Source organism: Sarcophilus harrisii, chromosome 4, assembly GCF_902635505.1.
Source record: "Sarcophilus harrisii chromosome 4, mSarHar1.11, whole genome shotgun sequence".
Taxonomy (NCBI): Eukaryota; Metazoa; Chordata; class Mammalia; order Dasyuromorphia; family Dasyuridae; genus Sarcophilus; species Sarcophilus harrisii.
Genome location: NC_045429.1, coordinates 92,664,360 through 92,686,793, shown reverse-complemented (window position 1 = coordinate 92,686,793; position 22,434 = coordinate 92,664,360). Strand labels below are relative to the sequence as shown.

At 36.6% G+C, this 22,434-nt stretch overlaps 1 protein-coding gene across 2 annotated transcripts in view; it reads right to left on the bottom strand.

The window, feature by feature from the left end:
* NR5A2 (nuclear receptor subfamily 5 group A member 2) overlaps positions 1 to 6,736 on the bottom strand; it is a 176,065-nt gene extending 169,329 nt beyond the window's left edge. For both annotated transcript variants that reach the window (XM_003767555.4, XM_023501855.2), the window contains exon 1: positions 6,381 to 6,736. In XM_003767555.4, coding sequence (XP_003767603.2) covers positions 6,381 to 6,444 — 64 coding nt within the window. In that variant the 5' untranslated portion in view covers positions 6,445 to 6,736. The remainder of the gene's footprint in view (positions 1 to 6,380) is intronic.
* Between the last annotated feature and the right edge of the window lie 15,698 nt (positions 6,737 to 22,434).

Genomic DNA, 22,434 nt, shown 5'->3' with positions numbered 1-22,434 from the left:
TGCTGTAGGCAAAAACAGGACAGACATGCATATACATACATATATACATACACACACATATATGCATTTATGGTTCTTCTAAGATTATTTCCTTTCTCAGCTCCGTACCTCCTCCAGTGCTCTGTCCCTATCTTCTCCTATCCTTCCATCCCCCATTCCGCCCAGCAACTGATGTCCTTATGACGACCTCCTTCATCTTCCCCTTTCCTCCCCTCCCTTTCTAATCCCCCTCCAGCTCCCTTTTCTTAAACTCAGTAGCTCATTTTGAGTGATTCTGCTGCCATCTGCGCTCCACAGAAGCTTTTGTAACAATTAGATGCCTCGCCTTTCGTCCCAGTTCCCTTTCAGCACCCTGTCTGTCTGTCAGTCTCGCTCCTTCTGCTGGTTGTCATTGGAGACCACACAGCTTGCGGTATCCTAACGTTTATCCTTACATCCCACCAACCTTGGGAATATTTCTAGAGAAACTTAGCACTAAGAGGCAAGCAGTATTTTTACAACAGATTTTCCTTCGCAAGAATGGCTGGTTCTGTGCGCTGCTTGGTTATTGAGACCTAGACTCTACCCCCTCACTACTTTCCCCTTTCTTCCCCCTTTTCTTTCCCTTTGACCCCTGTCCAAGGATCCTCGTGAAGGGCGTCAGTTATTCAGCTGGCTTGAGTAGGAGGAACCAAAACAATATCTTTAAATATCTTACCGAAGACCCACATTCTTGTACCTACACTTCTATGTCATGTTTTTCCCTCTGCCTTACCGGGTCTCCCTCCTCCCCTAAAAAGGGGCAAGCACAGAACAAACAACCCCAAACTCTCCAAAACCTTAAATACCAGCAAAAGCTCCCAGGAAACCCATTACTTATGTGAAAGAGAAATTTAAAATTATTACTTCGGGGAGGCAGGGGAGAATGATCACTATTCAACTTGCAATCTTTCGGGGATCATTCTAAAAGCAATCGCGCATATTGGGACACGAATCCTTCCTTTGTGTTGTCATGCTCAAACACTGAACATTATTCTTCTTAGAACATCTCTACTATGTTGCTACCACCAAAACGGCCATCTGAACTAAGTCATTTGTAATTTGAAAGCCTCTGCCTCTGTCTCTGCCTCTCTCTTTCCTTTCCTCCCTCCCTCCCTCCCTCCCTCCCTCCCTCCTTTCCCTCTCTCTCTCCCCTTTCCTCTGTCTCTGTTTCCGTGACTCTCTCTCTATCTGTGTCTCTCTCTGTTTCTGTTTATGTCTCTCTCTCTGTGTGTTTCTGTCTCCCTGTCTGTGTCGCTGTCTCTGTTTCTCCATCTCTCTGTCTTTCTGTTTGTCACCGTCTCTGTGTCTATCTCTCTGTATGTCTGAATATCCCCGTGTCTCTGTCTTTCTGTGTGTCTCTTTCTCTTGTCTGTCTCTGCCTACTTCTGTCTGTCTGTTTCTCTCTCTCTCTCTCTCTCTCTCTCTCTCTCTCTCTCTCTCTCTGTCACAGTGACTAAATCAGCCCTTCTTGTTGGTCTGTCAGTTTGTGTGTCTCTTTCTTCGCTTTCTAAAAGTTAAAAAGAAAAAGAAAAAAGCTTTCAATTTTAGAGCAATTGTTCTATAAAACATCTTGTATTCATTCCCGTCCCTCAATTTCTCAAGTTAATGGTGGACAGACTTTATTCCTGCTTTCCACTCTATTTGTCCTTAAGCCCCAAAGTTCCTAACTCTAGGGATTCTCAGAAGAGTGAACAGAACTTTCCAGCAAAGCTCAATCAATAAGAGTGCGGGGATGGTAAAAAAACAAAACAAAACAAAACAAAAAAACAGCCAGATAAGTGTACGGAGACTCAGAGAGTTATGCAAAGAGGTGAGAGATGCCAGATTCCGCCGCTCCAAGTTAAAGAAAGTAGCGACTATGGGCTTGGGGCACCGTGTGTGTGTGTGTGTGTGTGTGTGTGTGTGTGTGTGTGTGTGTGTGTGTGTTTCTTCACAATCCGGCTCTTCCAACAGCTCTGCTCATGTTCAAAGAAAATCAAAGTCAGTTCTAGGCACTGAGAGGAGACATCAACTCAAAGGAGAAACCTTACTGGTCACCATGCAATCTTCTTATTTCTCCCTCTCTTAAGTCTCGAAGAACACAGTGCACTGCCTCTTCCGTCCCTTCCTCCTCTCCAGTGTTTTTTCATAAGTAAACTTTTTTTTTTTTTTTTAATAAGCAATCAATTACAGTAATTTGCTGTTTTCCCAAAAGGAATTTAGAGAGCCCAGCAGAGGCAAGAGAGGAAAGGGACCGAGGGAGGAGGTGTGAGAGGGGGGACGGGAGGGAGGGAGGGAGGAGAGGACACACATACACAGAGACAGAGAGACAAAGAGAAAAGGAACGGAAGAGAAAGAGAGAGAAGGGAGTAGGGGAGAGAGAGAGAGAGAGAGAGAGAGAGAGAGAGAGAGAGAGAGAGAGAGATTGAGATTGCTGTTAAATTCGTCTCCAACGACAGAGATGCGAGCTGCAGCAGTCTCACAAAGGAACCAATGCCTTTGGGTAAATGACATTCTTAGCTGTTGTAAAAAAGACGCTAGGTCCGGGTTAGGATGACACGCTTGGTTATCTCACTTTGCACTGAGTAAGATGTTCTTTTAAAGACCAAGATATGCACAGAGTTTGATAAACTTTCTTGGCACTGGATACCAGTAAGTCTCTTGAGTTGTGTATGGGAACATGTTTTGGGGAAAGGTACAGAGAGATAACATTAAACTGTGAGGCGCAACACATTGTTTATATTATACATTGGTAAGTAATTGAATATAAATAACTGCATTCAGAGAATGCATGGTGTTCTGTGTAATGCATTATTTACAAAGTATTTAATGACATATATAAGTAAAATAGAATGCATAACACACAGTATAGCAATACTTTATTGCATATATTTCCCCAGGAATATATCCATCAATTAGCTAAAGAATGCTTGCAGAATCATAGAAAAAGACTCTTGAATCTCCTGATAAATCAGCTTCAGACTTATAGTACTCCCGCAGAATCATGGAATATTAGAATTGGAAGACACTTTAGAAGTCATCTACTCCATAATAGTCACTTTACAAAGGGAGAAATTGAGGTTCGGAGAAGAGAATTAACAGGATCTAGATAGTGTCAGAACTGGGATTAGAACCATAGTTTCCTGTCTCTTAGTCTGTGTTCTTCATCCAGATGAAAGGAGTAAACTTCGCTCATAAACTTTCTAGTTCTAATTATATTTTTTTCACCACTGTGGACATCTCTAAAGGATACTCCTCCATATTATCCTTTTGCATAAATATCTAACCACACACAATTACATATCTGTATATCTAAATCTATATCTAAGTGTCTATAAAATCTATGGCATGTTTGGAGTACAAAGCCTCTAACAGTGGACCAGATCTAATCACCTGTCTCCCAAACCCTCTTTGGATTTTGCTTCTGTTCCAAGCAACTAGAATACAGCATCAAACTTCTGAAAGTAGTATAAGGGATATAATTGGAACCAGGTAATCATAGGCAGGTAACTAAAGGACCATAATACTTTTTTTTTTTCTTTTTGGAAAGAGAATGCTCTTTCATTTACCCTCTGACTACCTCATTTCTTTTCTAAAAGCTGTCAGCTCAGATCAGCCTGGAACCTTTTATATAAAACTTCAGTTTGGTATAGATCTGTGCTGGCATATAGTAGGTACTTAATAAATTCTTGCTGACTTGGTTGTATATTAAATTCACTAGAGCTCTTTGGGTTGATTTGGAACATAGCCCAGTATGACTGCAATGGGAGTAGAGTGAAGAAGGAGGTATAAATGTTCTGAGATGGAACTGGACCCCAAGAGAGGCCCCTGGTTCCGGGGAACCGGCTGTGGAATTCTATCTCCCACCTAGGTCTGGCGCCAGGAAGCGCTAGGACAGGTTTAAGGTGTCAGAGTGTTGGGGAGAGTGGGCACTGGTTGAGGTGATGAGTGAGTACGGATGTCTGAACTCAGTCAGGATAAGCCCCAGGGGCACAGCCGGCTTGAGAGACCTGCCACTTGAGCCTCTCTTCTCCCCAGATCCTTTGATAGAAGAGGAAGAAGTAGCACTGGATCCTGGGCCAATGGATCCTCAGCCTCTTAGCCTGGGAGAAAGCTTTCATTTTTAAAGTGGCTTGGAAAGTCACCTGGAGCAATCTGCGTAAATATCTCTGTGTTTATCTGTCTTTACCTCTGTCTCTATATGTCTTTGTCTCTCACTGACAGGGATATAGGAGAGAGGTGAAGGGAAATGGTGTTCTCCATTGGCTTCAGAGAGAAAGGGGGAAAAAAGCATCAATTTTCTTCCCTCTACTTCTTCCTCTATCTCACCCCTCCCATCCCACAAACTTTTCCAAATCAGAACAATACCATTTTTTCCTCCTCCACCTGCTAGAAAACAAGTTCTAAGGATGAACATCCAGCAAAGTAAAGCAAAGCAGCACAGAGAAGCAGGTCAATGTCTCCATTCTGCCCTCATCTCCGCCTGGCCCCAGACCTAGAGTTTGAGGGAACAAATCTTGACCATTCATTGTCTTGCTTCTCTGAAGAATGAGGTATAAATTAGTACTTGTACTTGTGTGTTGGGAGTATGAGAAGAGCAGGGAAAGTTGTTTTGGTCCTACAGTCTTTTGGTCAAAAATATTTGTAATGTGGATCCTTGTTTCTCCTGATTGAGGGTTTCTCTTTCTGTCACTAGCTCTCAGCTGGAACACCATAAAAGTGTTCATTGTTATTGCTCCAAGTAGCATGGTTCAAAACACTGCTCAGGCATAGTCCTGAGACTATGCTCAGTCCAGGGTCCTAAAGCCAGAGTTACAGACACTTGGCCTAAGTGCACTTGAGCTTTTTTTTTGTACACCATTCCAACATCTCTCTAGAGTTTTTTTTGTCCCAGTGATTCAACAACCCTGAGTGGAATAAATGGTTGGAGGGAGATGCAGATGAAAGAGCACTACACTCTACAGGAAGGTTTTATCTGGTGAAAATGAATGCTCTCTGTCTCCTTCAACTCCCTTTTCCATATATTTGTCTTTTTATCCTTCTTCCCTCCCTCTCCCCCTCTCCTTTTCTCCTTCCTTCCCTCCCTCTCTCCCTCTCTCTTTTCCTCTCCCTCCCTTTCTTTCTCCCTCCTTCTACCTCTCCCCCTCTCTCCCTCCCCTCCTTTTCCCCTTTTCCCCCTTTCTTCCCCCCTCTCCTCTTCTCTCCCTCCCTCTCTTCCTTCCTTCCTTCCTTCCTTCCTTCCTTCCTTCCTTCCTTCCTTCCTTCCTTCCTTCCTTCCTTCCTTCCTTCCTTCCTTCCTTCCTTCTTTCCTTCCTTCCTCTTCTTTGCTTCCTTAAATCCCTCTAGTCTGTGTTGCACTGTGTGCCTCTTCTGACTTTTTCCTGAGGACAATACAAAATTTTTGTAACCATTTCCTTAAGTGATATGTTTTAGGGCATTGTTGACTCAAAAAAAAAAAAATAGCATTTAGTGGATTCAGTCTGTTATAGTAAACAGAAAGAAATAAAAAGAAGACTCTTTAATTTCTCTTCTTGTTACCTAAGAACTCAAACTTTGTGAAGCTCATGACAGGCGAATTGAAACTTCAGAAAGAAACAGCATTCTGACCAATCTGAAAGTCCAAGATAGTATAACATATGCTGCTAGAATGGAATACTTGTCCTAGAATTAATGTTCAAAAGCCAAGGAAGAATAGACAATGTGCCAATTAGCCCAGCCTCCAAATAACTTCTCTTAGTCCTTTAACTGTGGAGCTAATTCATCTTAAATAATATATCCGTGGTTATTAATTTTTTCACACTAAGTTAAGCCTAGATTTAACAAAGCTCCATGTTTTTAAAGACAGAAACACACTATAAGTTTTCATCAAAGTGTCAGTATGCTGGGACACAAATACTGTAACACAAAAGAAATTCTACAGAGTTCGCAAGTATTATTTGAAAAAAAAATGTTGTTTATACTTGACTGTTTGATAATCACTCCAAATGATTAGTCTTGAACACCTGCCTATTTTCAAATTCAATCTTTTTATCCTTAAACAATTATCCTTAAAATGATTATTAAAGAACAATAGTCTAAGTGGAGATGACATGTTATGAATTATATTTTCCAACTGCTTTAGGCTAGTACATATGACAGATGAAAAAATCACTTATTCTGGATATAGTGAAAGAATTTTTATCTATTGAAATAATTAATTTCTTTTTTTAAAATTCTTGAGATACACAAGCACAATCTATATGCTTGTTAACTCCAGGAAGTTCAACTTTGTAAAAACAACAACAGCAAAGTGAAAAGCAATGATTTGCAAAGGTGATTCACTTGATAAGATTTCATTACATTAAAGCAGATACATCACAAGTGAAGTAGTTTGTACTTACTGATAGGCGTTAGTCCATGCTTTACTGATTCCTGGATGCCGTCAGTATCAGAACTAGAAGACATTCTTAGGTATAATTATAGGTCACTCTTGGACTTAAAGCATATACCATTGAGGAAGACAAAGGTGAAGCTTGTCAAATTTTCTGGCCTTGGGGAAGATACTACAGACTACAGTAACTTTCAGTGAAAGTTAACCAACCCCACCTCACACACACACACACATACGCACACATACATACACACACATACACACACACACACACACACACACACACACACACAAATGTTCAAGAATTCAGAAAGTAACAAGCAGGTCTTTCACTGGACTCTGTACTTTTTTCCAACATTAGTGACCTGTTGTAAACCATGGATCCAGTTTCATGATGGTCTCTAATCAGAGGAATTGAAACTTATGATAGGCTTGACCCCATCACGTGATTTTGTGCAGGTTGATAAGAGCACCCTGTTATAAAGTGACAGCAAAAGAGATAAGAGCTCCTGGCAGATAAAGGCAGAGAAATGATTAACTCAGAAGGGGAGAGGTGCTATACAGCAGAGAGTGAAAAGTTGTAAAATTGCGGGTCAGAGGATCATACTTAGTGGACAAAACTCCATACCAATTTAAATCTAGTAACTAAAAATTTAGGCTTGTGATATGTCCCCTGGATGTTGTCACTACTTTGCATAGAGAAGAGCATACGTCACTGTAATGGCTTCTACAAATCCACTTTAAATGATAACAATGGCTGACAAAATTAATTCCTTTAGAGATGGCTGTGAATATGATTGACACTTTGAATCACTAGTAGTAAGACTTTTCGAGTCTAAGGTTATTTATTTATTTAGTTTTGGCTGACCAAACCTTTTTTATTGCACCTACTCATTAGACAGAGGGCTAACCTTACCTTGTTTGTAAGTTGGTCAATTGGCTAAGAGGGCAACCTATTTCCCCCCAATAAAGTAAAACTTTTACTTTGAGGTTAAGTATTGCTACGATGGGAAAATCATGTATGTTGAATAGCTCTTACACAATTTTAAAAATTGTTTTTCCTGGCTGGGTTCATCAAACATTCAGATTGGTGGCTTTTTACTGAGCTGAGTTGCTGGAAGAATATTGTTAGAAGGACCAACAGTGCTTTTTACTTATTAATTTTTTCCAAGTTTGGTATTTAGATATGTATTGAGTAGCTATGCTTTTCTTTAAAATCATAAATCTGAATTGCTATTTAAAAAGAATACTTTTTCCAAAATTGTGGTGCAATTAGTAGCTTCCCAGAATTGTATAAAATCATGGAAACATTTTATCTAGCCTTCTTGTTTTTCAGATGAGGGAAGGGGTTGAAGCCTTTGGAAGTGTACTGACTTGCCTAAGATCACAGAGTTAGCCTTAGTAATTCACATTTATATATGTCAGTCTCCCAGCCCAGTGCTTTTACAAATATACCAAATTACCATGGGGAGGGACTATCCCCTACTAACCCTGGGAAAAATAGCAGATTCCCAGTCACACAAAGCATTCTCCAATTGGGCTGTCCATACTCTTCCCTTGCTCATATTCTTCACAGGACAAAGAAGGGACATCCTCTAACCTATAGGCATCTATTCCCATTAGTAGGATGTCTAGTTTGTTCTTGTGACCATACTTGCTGATAAAACTTTTCTGACAAAAAGGATTCTGAGGCTAGGTAATGATGGGAAAAATATAATTTCAACTCCTTAAATTTCAGAAAGATTGAGTTCCCTAGAGTGACTTCCAAAGACTCATGAGTTTTGTGATTTGATTTATCCCTAGGCTCTCTCTTGGTCTTGACTGATCTGCTAAGCAAAGCCACAAATTCTGATACTTTATTGTACAGAGATTGTCTCCAGTCCTGGTGTCCAGGACCATTAATGTTCTTGATATGCAGGTGAAGGAAATAGTGACATTTTCACAGTCTTTATTGAGCTTTACTTGTATGTGAGCTTTACTTATCATTACTCACTGAGCTTGTATGTGAAAGTGAGAGATCTTGCTTATCTTCCTCTGAGGTACTGGCAGCTCTTAGATGGCCAGTGATCCCTATACTAAGGTAAAGTTAAGTCAACAAGCATTTATTAAGTCCCTACTATGTTCCAGGAACCATGCCAAGTGCTAGGGATACAAAGAAAGTAAAAACAAAACAAATTAATAAAACTAGAAAATTAATGCATTTTCTACTCTCAAGGAGCTCAGAGTCTGATTGAAGAAACAATATGAAAATAATTTTGTATAAGCAAGATATATACAGAACAAATCAAGGCAATTAACAGAAGAGTGATACTGGTGTTAAGGAAGGTTGGGAAGGAGGTCTTGTAGAAGATTAGGTCACCATTTGTTATGATCAATATTTTCATACCTTGTCTTTATATCCTTAATTTCATCTGGCAGTCAAATAATTTTGGGTGAATCTCAAAGAATGCTATTATCCATCTTTACAAATGATAGTGCAAAGGTATAAGGGGCAAAAGTAGACTAGGAAGTGATCCACATGTGCCTTAAGATATAAAAATTGTTGTATTTCTCTTTACTCCCTCTCCCAGCTACTGTCTACTAGAAGCTCTATTAGAATACATGGAACTTGACATTATTTAGTGAGATAATATTATGCTCTAAGTTACAATCCATGGTCCTGGTTATGTTGATCATAGAACCACACAATAAGTCAGAAGAAAAGAAAATATATTCCAGAAATCAAGTGTCAGGAGTCATAAATGGTTGCTAGTTTTGACTTAGAGAATCTAAGGCACATTTTAAATGATGAAACTCTAGATAGGATGATACTACTTATATTAAAGCTTCTTAAACTAAGGGTCACAACTCTTTATGGGGGTCATATAACTGAATGTAGGGATCTCAAAATTATGATTTATTATCAGTAAATGTTTGATTAATATACCTATTTTATATACCTATATGCTTGGGGTCATATAAAAGTTTCTTGGGTGAAAAAGGGTCTTCAGTGTAAAAAATTTATACTTTTATTTTTACTTATGTATTTACTTAATACCATACTTGGCTGGATCCCAATATATAGGAATGACAATTCTCCATGTCCTCTCCTCCCATTTTCTAGCTTCTCACCCCTAGAGCCTTAGAAAACCTATTATGTAATCACTCACCTAGTATAGTATTTGAATGGGCTGTTTGCTTTTTTTTGTCTTGTTCAAATTAGGAAGATGTCCCTAAGCTGCTACCATATGTGTAGCTTCTCGGAGTGGTTTGCCTTTATCACAATAAGACCATTTTAAACAAATAAGACCCTCTAAACCAGTGGTTCTCAAAGTATGGTCTAGAGAATCCTGGGGATCTCTGAAACCCTTTTAGAGGGTCTACAAATTCAAAAATAGTTTTTATTTCCAATATGGTAAATGTCTATAAATATAACCCAGATAAACAAAAAAGCTTTGGAGAGATCCTCAATAATTTTTAATAGGATAAAGACACTGAAAACAAAAGTTTGAGAACCACTGCTCTGAACCATTAGCAGGCCCCTTTACACTGAATTATGGGACAGTCCTATGTGCAAATTCAGGATATATCACCATCCATGGTTTCACTAAATGGAAAATGTTTCTGAAGTCAGAAAGATCACTGCTTAGGGAGGCTTTCCTCAGTTTGTTAATGATAGTAATATGATATAAAACAAAGAGCCATCATTGTCTCATCAGGAACAAGTTACATCAGACTAAAGTCATTTCCTTTTTTTGACAGGATTACTAAATTAATAAATGAAGGAACGGGGGGGGAGGGGATATGGTTTATTTATATTTTAACAAAGCTTTCAATAAAGTATTTCAATAAATAAAAATAAAATTTTATTTTGCAGAAGATGGAGACATATAGATTAGACAATAATATAGCCAAATGGATTCATAGTTGGTTGGATGGCTGGACTCAAGGAATTTTTATTAACTGTTCTATGCCAGCGTTGGAGCAGATCTCCAGTGGAGTGTTCCAAGGATCTGCCCTTACTTTGTGCTATTTTAAGTTGTTACTACATGGGAGGATAGATTAAGAATTTTAATAAGCTAGAATATCTAATAAGATCAAATTCAATAGGGATGAATCTAAAATATATACTTATATTTGGGTACAAAAATCAGTTCTACAAATAAGAGATGGGGAAGAGCATTTATAATCTGGAGAGTTGTTTAAAGGAGGATGAACAGGATGGTGAATGACTTTGAGTTTGTAATATATAAGGAATGGATGAAAGAACTGGGAAGGCTTGAAGTCTCTCATTCAGGAGAGAGATTAGACATTCTTTTTGGCCTAAAAGAGCAGAACTAGAGGTTGGAAGTTGCAAAGATGCCAATTAAGAGTTAATGTCAGGAAAATAAAGTAACAAACTTCCCAATAATTTGTACTGTCCCAAAGTGGGATGGGCTGCCTCAGGAGGTGCTGCATTAAGCTCCAATGTACTTGAGTAAACTAGAGTGGAAGTTCTTTCACCTATGAGTTAGGCTAAACAGCTGCTGAGGTGCTTCTAAATTAAATTCTATGATTCTGTAACATTGGCTTAAGAGAAGGGAATTTGGACTATAGTCCTAACTATCACTAACTTTTTGTGTGTGTGTGTGATTTTGAACAAGTCCCTTAAACCTTCTGAACTTTGGGTTTCCCTTTTATAAATGAAAGGATCTGATCTCATGGATCTCTTTGGTGCCTTCCAGTTCTATAATGTTAATGTATATTTCCTAATGTATACATACACACACACACATACACACACACATATATTATAAAATGTGTATTTCCTAATGTATACAATATACATTTTTAAATATTTTGGCTCAAATAAGATAATTTAATAAATAATTTCATATTTTTAGCACATATAGTTTTAATTTGAATTATAGTAGATTTAATATTACTAAGTAATATTCATATATGCCTTTAAGATTTACAAAGTGTTTTTCACATTTTATCTCATTTGGTCCTCACAAAAATCCTGTGAGGTAAATACTGTTATTATCCCCATTTTAGAGATTAGAAAACTGAGGCTGAGAGGTTGTCACTTGCTAAGAATGATACAGATAGCTAATAAATGACTCACTCTGCAGTCTCCCCATACTTTAGAAAATGGAAGGATTTTTTAAAAAGTGACCAAGACTGTGCTGATAAGCCTCCAAGACCTTATTTAGGTCAGTTCTCAGATGACAGACATCTAGCCTATTATTTGGCCCATATTTGAAGCCCTTCCAGTATGGCAACACTTGCCAAAACTTTTATCCTACTGGCAGAACCTCGAGTCACCTTTATGCTTTGACAAAGTATTTAACATTCTAAGTGTGTTTATAAAAAACATTTTAAAATCATATAAAATTGCAAGCATGATAAATTTATTACTATCTATACGATTGTAGATAAACCAATATAAGTTGGGTTGTACCCATACTTGTAAAAATGGAAAAGAAAGAAACTTGAAGGGATGTTTAATTTTATAGGTTGGTTCAGTTATAGATGGACTTTGCTTAATGAAACAGACAAAATGTAAAAAGTTGATTTTATTTATTGATTTATTTGACAAGCCATATCTAATGTTAAGCATACTAGAGGAATCGCTAATTAAAGGAACCCAGAAAAAAGATTTTTTTAAAAATATGTAAAGCCAAAATTCCCTCATTCAGCATAAATTGGTCTTTTCTTTTAGTCCACATTTTGTCTATTTTCTTAAAGCAAATGTGTGTATGTGTGTGTGTGTGTGAGTGTGTGTGTGTGCATGTATATATGTAGGGACTATGGTAGGATGAATCCTGAATTGGATTAATAATAGGCACATTCTTCCCTTGAGAATTTTCTTGGACACTATGTAAGGGTTGGAAAATGGGAACTGTAGCAAATTTTTGTCTGTGGCTAGAAACTTTTTTTCTGTCTCATCAGTATCATATCTCCATTAGTCCCTTGTCTGGAACATTTAAAAGAATTCTCAGAACATGGGGGAGAGGGATGCAAACTATAGACACTCATGATTTGGGCTGCCAGACTGACTTGTCACAGTTTCTTTGAAACAAGTGTCAAGATTATTTTAAAACTCCTCTCCCTCCCTTTTGGATACATTGTCATCTGGTTGAAAGACGGATTGCTGGACAAACAGCACTTTATTAATTTTCTTCAGGATGGCATGGCTGGAACACTCAAGGACATTTATTAACCCCCTAGTAAGCCAGCTTCTTTAAGACAGGTTTAGGATAGAGTTATGGCATTATCGAAACAAATATTGTGGCTTCAAGCCAAGGAGTCAAGCATAAAAGACATAAATGACCAAAACAAACAAACAAACAAAAGGAGTTGATGTTTTTATTGTGACTGCTTGGATTCTTATAACCTTGAACCTGAAAGTTCAAATGTTCATGGGAGGGTTCTAATGAAGCCATAGAAATGGTTTTGATCCATATGGAGGTAGTTTTCATATAGAGAAATTTTTGATTACCTCAGTGCTCTGAAACATCGTCTAGTCCTGTTAAGTTTTTCATAATGTGTGCCTTTGGTTAGAAAGAAGGACCAGGTGAGGTTCATTTATTTTGCAGCTATTACAGAATAACTAAGAACCACTGAATTTTAGTATCAGGGAATTTTCTGAAATTGTGGTTCGGGGACCTAGAATTTAAAATGTATGCTGCTTTTTGAAAATTCATGCTGCTACTTGGTTGAATTTTAATTGTTTAATCCCTACAGAAAACACCAGAAAAGGTATTGAAATTGGAGTTGGGGAAGATCTAGTTTCAAATATTGTTTCAGATCTTTACCAGCTATATTATTCTGGTTGCCTCTTCATTATCATTTCTGAACTTCTTTGCTTTAAAGTCTATGAAATGGGAATAATTCTTTGAGTCCTATCTTGAAGGGTTGTTATAAGGAATAAATAGGATAGTGTATGCAAAACATGCTTTATCAACTTGAAAAAGCTCTTTAAATGACTGAAAAAAATGATAAAACATTTAACTACTTACTGTATGCAAATCACTATGCTAAGTGCTAAGGATACAAATAGAAAAATGAAGGAAGTAACTGAGAAAATATATGGGAGGTAATATATGAAAGTCAGATGGAAAAGTGCCATGGTTATTAGATTGCAAAAGCAGATGATAATGCACCTTTTTTTTTTACTGTTATCTCCACTTATCCATTTATGTTATTGTAACATTTGATAATTCCAAGGATTTGGGTAGTTAAGAACTTTCTTTTTTTTTGGGGGGGTGGGATTTCAGTAGCTGTGGTTGTCAGGCGTATTTCATTTTTTGTCAACCTCTAAAGGATCACTAGACTCAAAGTAGATTAAAAGATGATGATATTGATATCCCTTTTAACTAAAAGTATGCATTTCCTGGCATCCTTTTTTATGCAGAATTCAATATACATAAGCTATTGATAAATAGTTTATTATATTAAAATGAAATTGCAAGTTAGTTTTTAACATTGTCATATGGGTCTATAAATATATACTTAGAGAGATAGCAGGGCTAATGTAGGGAAAAGAGACTTAGAGATGGGAAGTCTAGGTTTTAATCCTGGTTTTGTCTTTTATCACATCATTTCAGGAAGCTCTCTGAGCCTCAGTTTCTTTATCTGTAAAATGAAGTTACTAATGTACTATTACCTCATAGAGTTGTTGTGGACAGGATTTAAAAATGTTATATTCATTTGAAGTATATAAGCATTAGTTGGTTGTTGTCCTTCTCTTGCAAAGGGTACCAAAGTGGTCCTTTTTGGTAGAGTTGAGTTACAGTGTTTCTGACTACTAGTGATTAGATTAATATGAGCTCAGAATCCTCTACTCCAGATCAGGCACAAATTGTCCATGTGTACATTTCAGGTAGATTCTCTAACTTTGTGCATCTCATGTTTCTTCTGAGCTAATTTAATTCTGCTTTGTTCTCAGAGCACAGAACCTTCTCTGATAGGTGGTCTTCTGCCAGTCTCTTCCATATCACACAATCAGTTCTAAAGTTCGTAAGAGACACCTTGAGAGTGTCCTTGTATCATTTGCTCTGACCACCATGTGAGCATTTGCCTTGTGCAAATTCTTTGTAAAATGGTCGTACACACACATATATAAATATATACATGTATATATTTATATATGTGTGTATCATCTATCTATCTATCTATCTATCTTCTTGTTCATTATTCCTTGTATTTTTGCTTCACATACATTTCCAATATGCTTTTCATTTCCCCTTTATTCTGGATCTTCCACATACAGATTTAAAACTGGCATGGACTTCAGCAGTCATTTAGTACAATTCCCTCATTTGAGAGATAAGGAAAGTGAGTCCCAAAGATCTGAAATGACTTTACCTGAATTCAAATAGGAGATAAATAGCAGAATCTGGATTGAAATCTAGATCCTCTGACACTAAACTTGACAATTTCCCCACTGTCTATGCTGCTTCCCCATGGTCAGATTAATTTGAAAAAAAAAAAAGTTTCAGTATCCTAGAAAATATAATCTGAGCTTGGTATGGGGGTGCATGCCTTAATTTCTGGGACTGGGGGCACTGAAGGTAGAAGACCGCTTGATCTTAAGAATTCTGAGCTGTAATGGGCTAACTCAATCAGGTTTTCACATTAAATTCATCATTAGTATGGCAGACCTCTAGGATTGGGACACGCCGGAATGCCTAAGAAGTGAGCTGGCCCAGAAATGGAGCAGGGTCAAAACTTTGTGTTAATCAGAATGGGATGGGCCAAGAATAACCCCTTGCATTTCTAGCCTGGGTTAGATAGACACAGTCTATACATATATGCAAACATATATATACATGTATGTATGGTCTATATGTATATATAAAAATATAACTATTTATATATTTTATGTATGATATAATATAAATAATATAATTACTATAACAATATAATATATATGTAGTTATTTATCCTTCATTTTCAAAGATGAACAATGACATAATGGGTAATGTATCAACTTGCACATGAATTGGATTTAAGTGAGGTAAGGTTGCCCAAGGTGGTCAATTATGTCTTCTAGAATCATTGAAAGGAAGATGACTAGTGATGGCCCAGGATGCAGTGGGGGTTACCTTGGTACCTTTGATGTCTGTTTCAAATGCCTTTATGTCTGTTGGAACAAATTGTTCTCATCTAGCTATTCCTCCTGGGAAAGTCTTAATACACTTGGAGTAGATGTTCCCCTAACTTACTGATAGGTTTGAGGTCTGTCAGTTATCCTTAACCTCGTTTAACTCATCAGCCATAATAGTTCACAGTATGGCCATTGAACATGTTACAGCTTCATGGAGCCACAAGTGAGAATTGGGTGAATCAGATGAACACCAAAGTTGGATGACAGCCTTGAGAAGGGCTTGAAAAGCTCTTTTACCAGAGATTCTAGTCCTCTTGGAATACCCTATACATTCCTATAATATAATAAAAATATGAGCATAATATAATATTTATATATGTGTGTATGTGAATGTATATATATGTATATTCTAGATTGAGAATTCCATAAAATAGCATACGGGGACTAATTTTCATGGTATGAAGGAGGGCATGTAAGGAAAATGGGAAAAGGAAATATGAAAAATATACGTTCCCATTGCTTATTCCTAGTCTCCCTGTGGCTATTCCCTGTCTAGCCTATGCCCTGCCTTGGCTCCAGTCAGCCAGTGAAGAATCATTCACCTTGGGCTACAGTTTAAGTGGTTGGGATCTGGGCGCCCTCTGGAAGGCAGAGGTAGGAGCAGCACCTGTAAATCCCAGTATAACATTCAGCTGGGAGTCAGAAAGTTGTCTTCCTACCACTTGGATAAATCTTATTCAAGTTAAAATGTTTTCAAAATCTCATATCTATGACAAATAAAATGGGGTCCAATGCTAGAGTATCATTGAATGATATCTTCTTGGATTGGGGAGGGGTTCCATAGAGTTAAGTAACTTTTTAGTCCACTATGATTTTTTTTTAGCTGTTTTGTTTGATCCTTTTAATTACTAATGTTAAATGTATCAGTTGCCTTTTATTAATTTTTATTTTGAAGTTTATTAGCATTTTATCATTAAAATTATGTCTCCTATTAAATATATGATTGGAAATTATTGCTTTGAGGGTGTGATTTTCTTAAGCCCATTTTCCTCTCTTATAGAAGACAGTTTCAATTTTATAATGGAACTAACTGTGCCTTAGGAATAGACAGAAAATTGCTTAAAGGCAACTTTTCTTTTGTCCTGTTATATGTGGATAACATCCACATATAACATAAATAAAGGAGTGGATCTATTTTTGTTAATTAAGATTCAATTATGCACATAGTTTAAAATGGTCAATGAATCACATTTTTGGAACATTTAGCTGACTTCATGAGAATCAGAATGGTATAGTAAATAGAGGGCTGGGCATGAAGTCAGATTAAAGTCCTATCTCAGATTATAATATGAGACCCTGGGAAAGTCACATGCCCCAGGCAATTTGCCAAGATTATATTTTGCAGAATATTGCAGATATGCTTTGGTGAAGAGAATTTCTTCATTGAGAGATTTCTACATGGATGAAATCACAGATTCAATTAAAAAATGATAACATCAAATAATGTTTTTTCTACTCTAGAGCAGCTGTAATGCTTTAATATTTAACCTTCTGTCATTATTTTTATGCCAACTGACATTTTTAAATTGACAAATTTTAAAATCTAAGTTCATTTGATTACAAATAAAATACAACATTGGGAAAGGATGGTGGCAATGAAATAAATATGTAGTTGGGATGGTGAGGTATTGTTGGATTTTCCACACTGGAATTTTGGAAGATATTTATCATTCCCTTCTATTCACTCCTAGCTTAGTCACAAATGCAATTGCATATACTATAGAAGGCTTGATATGATTCACATACTTCCTGAAAAAGAGGCCATATAATTTAACAGCATTATAAACTGATTTGCTTTTATTCCCTTCCTTTTTCTATATGGTTAATGAAACATATAACAGCACAAAGATTGAATTTCAAGCTATGCCAACTGCTTCTGATCAGACTGCAGAAATGGTTAAAGAGAAGTAAAAAAAAAAAAAGGAATAATGATAATATCCCTAGACTCGGTGTTATACTGGAATCTTTAAAATGTGTTTATTTATTGCTTGCCACCTTCTCATTCACTCTTCAGTCCAATTTATTGGCATGCTGAAGAAACATTTTATTAATGAGTGACTCTGGCCTTTTGAAGCTTATCTGACAGACTAATTTAATTTAATAGAAATGGTCACTTAGAACTTGACTTTGTGAGAAAAGAACAGATTTTTTTGAAAGAGGAAATGGAGTAACTTTCACATGTGGTACAAATAACAGGTGCTCAGAACTCAGCCTCTGCAGACACGTAACAAGCAATCACAACCAAATTGAGGAAAGATACACATTCAGCAGGAATAGCACATTTATAGTGTTGGGTTCTCCCAGGAAGACTTAGCCTTTCATTTGATCAATCTCAGCATTTTCCATTCTAGTGTTCTGTTTTTATACTGCCCACTCCTGATTCTTAGTCTGCCACACAACATAGAGTATACTTGCAGTCACTTACACTTAACAAGAATATGCTTTTATAATGACAAAATGCTATCTGTTTACTGATTCCCGAAAGAATTGTAAACGTCTGATAGATGATTAATGACTCCAACGTATCTTTGCCAAAATCTAAAAGGCATATAATGACATCCTATGAATGCACATCCCACAATACCATTCAAATTCAGTTAATGAGCAATATATTCCCACTGAAAACTTCCTGACTGAAAATCTTCCATGAAACTCAGTAGTCAAAAATATTGGTTAGAAATTGCCATTCACATAATGTTAAGTTCCGGGTCAACTACCTCCCACATGAAAAGCAGCATGGCAGAATGGATGGAAAACTGACTTAGGAATTAGGAAGGTCAGAGTTCAATTGCTTCTTCAGACAAAGAAAGGCTTAATGGCCCTAAACTTTTGTCATCAGGAAGCTCTCTAAGACTATGGATTGCAGATCAGGTTACTAATTTGTATTAATAGAGGAAAAATCTATCTTTCTTGCAAAATCACATGTGAAGACTTTTATATATGTACAAGATTTTGAAGAGCATGCTTATCCATATTTTTGCTTATGATTTTTTTTCAAAGCCCATTTTCTCATGGTAGTGTCCATAGCCGTGAATCATTGAACATCATAAGCTCAAAAGAATCAAAATGGCAGGTGGTCCCAAGAGCATTGGAAAGACCATGGTGACCATGAATAGGTTGCCACTTCTTATCTACAATCATTTGGGTATATGTGTGAAACAGTGGAAAAGATCATCAAGGTTAAAAACTGGAAAAGAAGTTGAGCTGATTGGCTAGTTAGAGGAATGGATAATAGCAGGATAGCTTGGGCATTGCTCTTGTTTCTGGTGAATTATTAATAACATTAAGTAGTTTGGACAAATCTGGGGTCAGACCCCATCTCTTCAACCTGTATGAGCCTAAGTAAGTCATTTAATCTCCATATGCTAAAATCAAACTCAAAATGAAACAACAATCTTAAGCCTTAAATATTTTCTTTAATTAATTAATTTTAGGTTATATGTGTATATTCATTTTTTACATATTTCCGTACGAGATGTTGGGAGAGAAAAATCAGAACAAAAGGAAAAAACCATGAGAAAGAAAAAAATAGAAGGAAAAAAAGAAACTTCGATCTGAATTCAGTCTCTATAGTTCTCTCTCTGAATGTGGATAGCATTTTTTATTTAAAGTTAAATGGAATTAGCTTGGATTACTAAGTATTACTAAATATTAAATTACTTAAGTATTAAATCAAACTACAATCCTACTTCACAGAAATATTATAAAGAAAATGAGGGGCAGGAACTCAACCTATCCTTTTATGGGAATTCCCAGGTAAAGAAACTTTCTACAAGTGCTGGTCAGCAACTCAAGATTAAATGATTTGCCTAAAGGGGTCATACTGTCAGGATGTATGAAAAGCTGTATTGCTGGCTTTGGGGCCAGCTCTCTCTTTACTATCCCACATTGTCTGAATTACAGTCATCCCCCTCATCTCCCTCCCACTGGAACCTTGGACTTTGCCCTTGGGAAAAGTGAGTTTGTCTTATTTTCCAGGAACTATGACTTTATCTCACTTCCCAGAAATTTCACACCAGGTCCCTTAGCCTGAGTAATGAGTATCCTCCCTTCATTCCCAACTTCTCTCTAGCCTACTTCTAGCTCTCTTTTATGTGTCCCCTTTCTCTAATAGAATATAAGCTTTCTGCTGGCAGTCTTGCTTGTTTGTATGTGGATCCTGAGTACTGCCTGGAACATTGTAAATTAAACACTTAATAAGTATTTCATCACTCATTCATTCAGGTTGGAAAGTGAGTACTTACAAAGTAAGACTTTGTAAGTCTTAAAGCCTTATATTAGTGAAAACACCAATTCTAATCAAAGTGGAGGGGCCATCTAGCATATTAGGTAAATTCATAACCTTAAGAACAATAGCTATAATTTATAGAACATTTGTAAGGTATATAAAGCATGTTAACTCAACTGATTCTCACAACAATCCTAGGAGGTAGGAGCTATTATTATCCCCATTTTACAGATAAGAAAACTGAGGCAGACAGAGATTAAGTGACTTGTCTAGGGTCATAGGTACAGTCTTTTTGAACTTGGGTCATCTTAACTCCAATATCTCCTGGAAAGACATGAACTAGAATTGTCTAAAATTTAGAAGATGAGAATTGGTTTCTGTCTGCATCCAGGAGAGAGGGTTCACACCAATGAAATCATGAACTATATCAAAGCATTGAAGTAGGTGTTTCAGAAAGACAATTTTATTTTATTTTTTATTAAATCTTTTTATTTTCCAACATAAGCATGCATAATTTCCCATATTCGCCCTTGTAAAACCTTTTGTTCAGTTTTTTCCTTCTCTTCTTCTCCACCCCCTCCCCTAGACAGCAAGTAAACCAAAATAAATTATAGCTGCAATTACATATTTCTATGCAATATACATATTTCTACAATTATCATGTTGCACAAGAAAAATCAGATCAAAAAGGGAAAAAATGAGAAAGAAAACAAAATGCAAGCAAACAACAACAAAATAAGTAAAAATACTATGTTGTAATCCATACTCAGTTCCCATAATCCTCTCTCTGGATGTAGATGGTTCTCTCCATTATAAGACCATTGGAACTGGCCTGAATCGTCTCATTGTTGAAAAGGATCACATCTATCAGAATTGATCATCATATAATCTTGCTGTTGCTGTGTACAATGATCATCTGGTTCTACTCACTTCACTTAGCATCAGTTCATATATGTCTCTCCAGGCTTCTCTGAAAAAAAAATTTTAAAATGTGAGATTATAGTGTACAAAAATAAATATCTCATTTCATAAGGGGAGGTAAAGTTTATAAAAAAGCTTATAAATACTGAACCAGTTCATGCTTTATGGTCATTGTTTATAGACGATTTTGTTCAATTTCTTCAGTAGTAAAGGTAATTGTTTATCAGTGGTTACCTATATTTTCTCCTTCAGATTTTTATCTCTTCCTCTGTTTAAGTGAGGGGATTGGAAGCAATGGTCTCTAAGGTCCCTTCCACCTCAGAAATTGGGAGATCTTATATCAGAAATATCCAAATCCAGGTTTAGGGCAGTAGTGATCTAGCCACATTAAAATGTAGTGGGAAAATGTTGATCAAAATAAATACAAGCATAATGCAACATAAATAATGCTAATTTGTGGTTTTCTAAATCAAAATGTGGTCTGAAGAAATCTGTTTCTGTTTGCTACCACTGCTTTATATAACTTAAAACAAGAATCAAGTGGAGTTTGCATTCTTATTTTTTGTTGAATTTTTTGTCACCTAGAGATGACGGTATAGCAAGTTTTGAAAAGGACTGACAAAGTAAAGATTTCTTCTCACTATTCTTAATAATTGTGAGAAATATAGCACCTGGCAAGAAGATAAGTGACTATTATATGGCACAATTATAGCCAGGTAAATATAACTCACTTTTTATACTACTAATTATTAAACTAGTCCGCCAATCAGCAACTGAAATTTTTAAAGACTTTCTTCATATGTATACTTGTGCTGACTTCTCTGCATTTGCCAGAAAATATAATATTTGGACTTCATATTCAATGATAGTAGCAGATACATATGACTTAGAACAAAAGCAAGAAAACACAAACCATTTTGCCTCCCTTAAAGCTTTTTAGATCAATGAAACATCTGCCTAAAGCTCTGAGACAGCTGATAAACCTGATAAACCAGACACATATTCATGAATGAACGATTAAAAAAAATCAGAGCATACAGTGTCAGAAACATTTTCCTATGAGTCATGCAATAATTAATTGTTATGCTCAGAATTGTGGAAGAGAATTCAGAAATCACAATTTTTCAAAGTCTGATTCTCATGAAACTGAATGCCACCAACACAACTGGTCACACCTTATCTTCTGGCAGACCATCTGGTATTGTATATATTTGATGAGCAGTATGAGAGGTGGAGGGGGTACTGAACTGGAGTTAGACATCAGAACTGTGTGTCACTTAACACCCTATAGATGTGAACCTTCATCTGTGAAGACAGTATTATTTGTAGCACATCCTTACCTTATGGGATTCTTTTGAGAATCAGAGTTGTTGCATATAAACTATATTCAGTAAATGTTAAAATTACATGTAGATTTTAGTTATTAGCAAACTCTTTATCCGTAGTATTTGTTGGAAACTGCATAAAATTCAATGTAGAGATAGTATCATGGTTAATTGCATAAATGCCATATTTCAGCTCTTTCAATAGAGTGTTTGAAGTTCTAGCCCCCCTCCCCACAATTTTCTGGTACACACTAATTTGTGATTAGTCTAAATATCAATCTACAGAAAGTACAGAATGTAGAATCATAGAATTCCAGGGCTGAAAATCACTTGAGAGAACATTTAGCCTAAGTCACAGATTTTAGAAGAAACTGAAGTGAAGAGATTTGAATAAAGTCATTTGGGAAGCTAGGGACAAAGCTGGGATTAGAATCCTTGTCTCCTAACCTATTCCAAT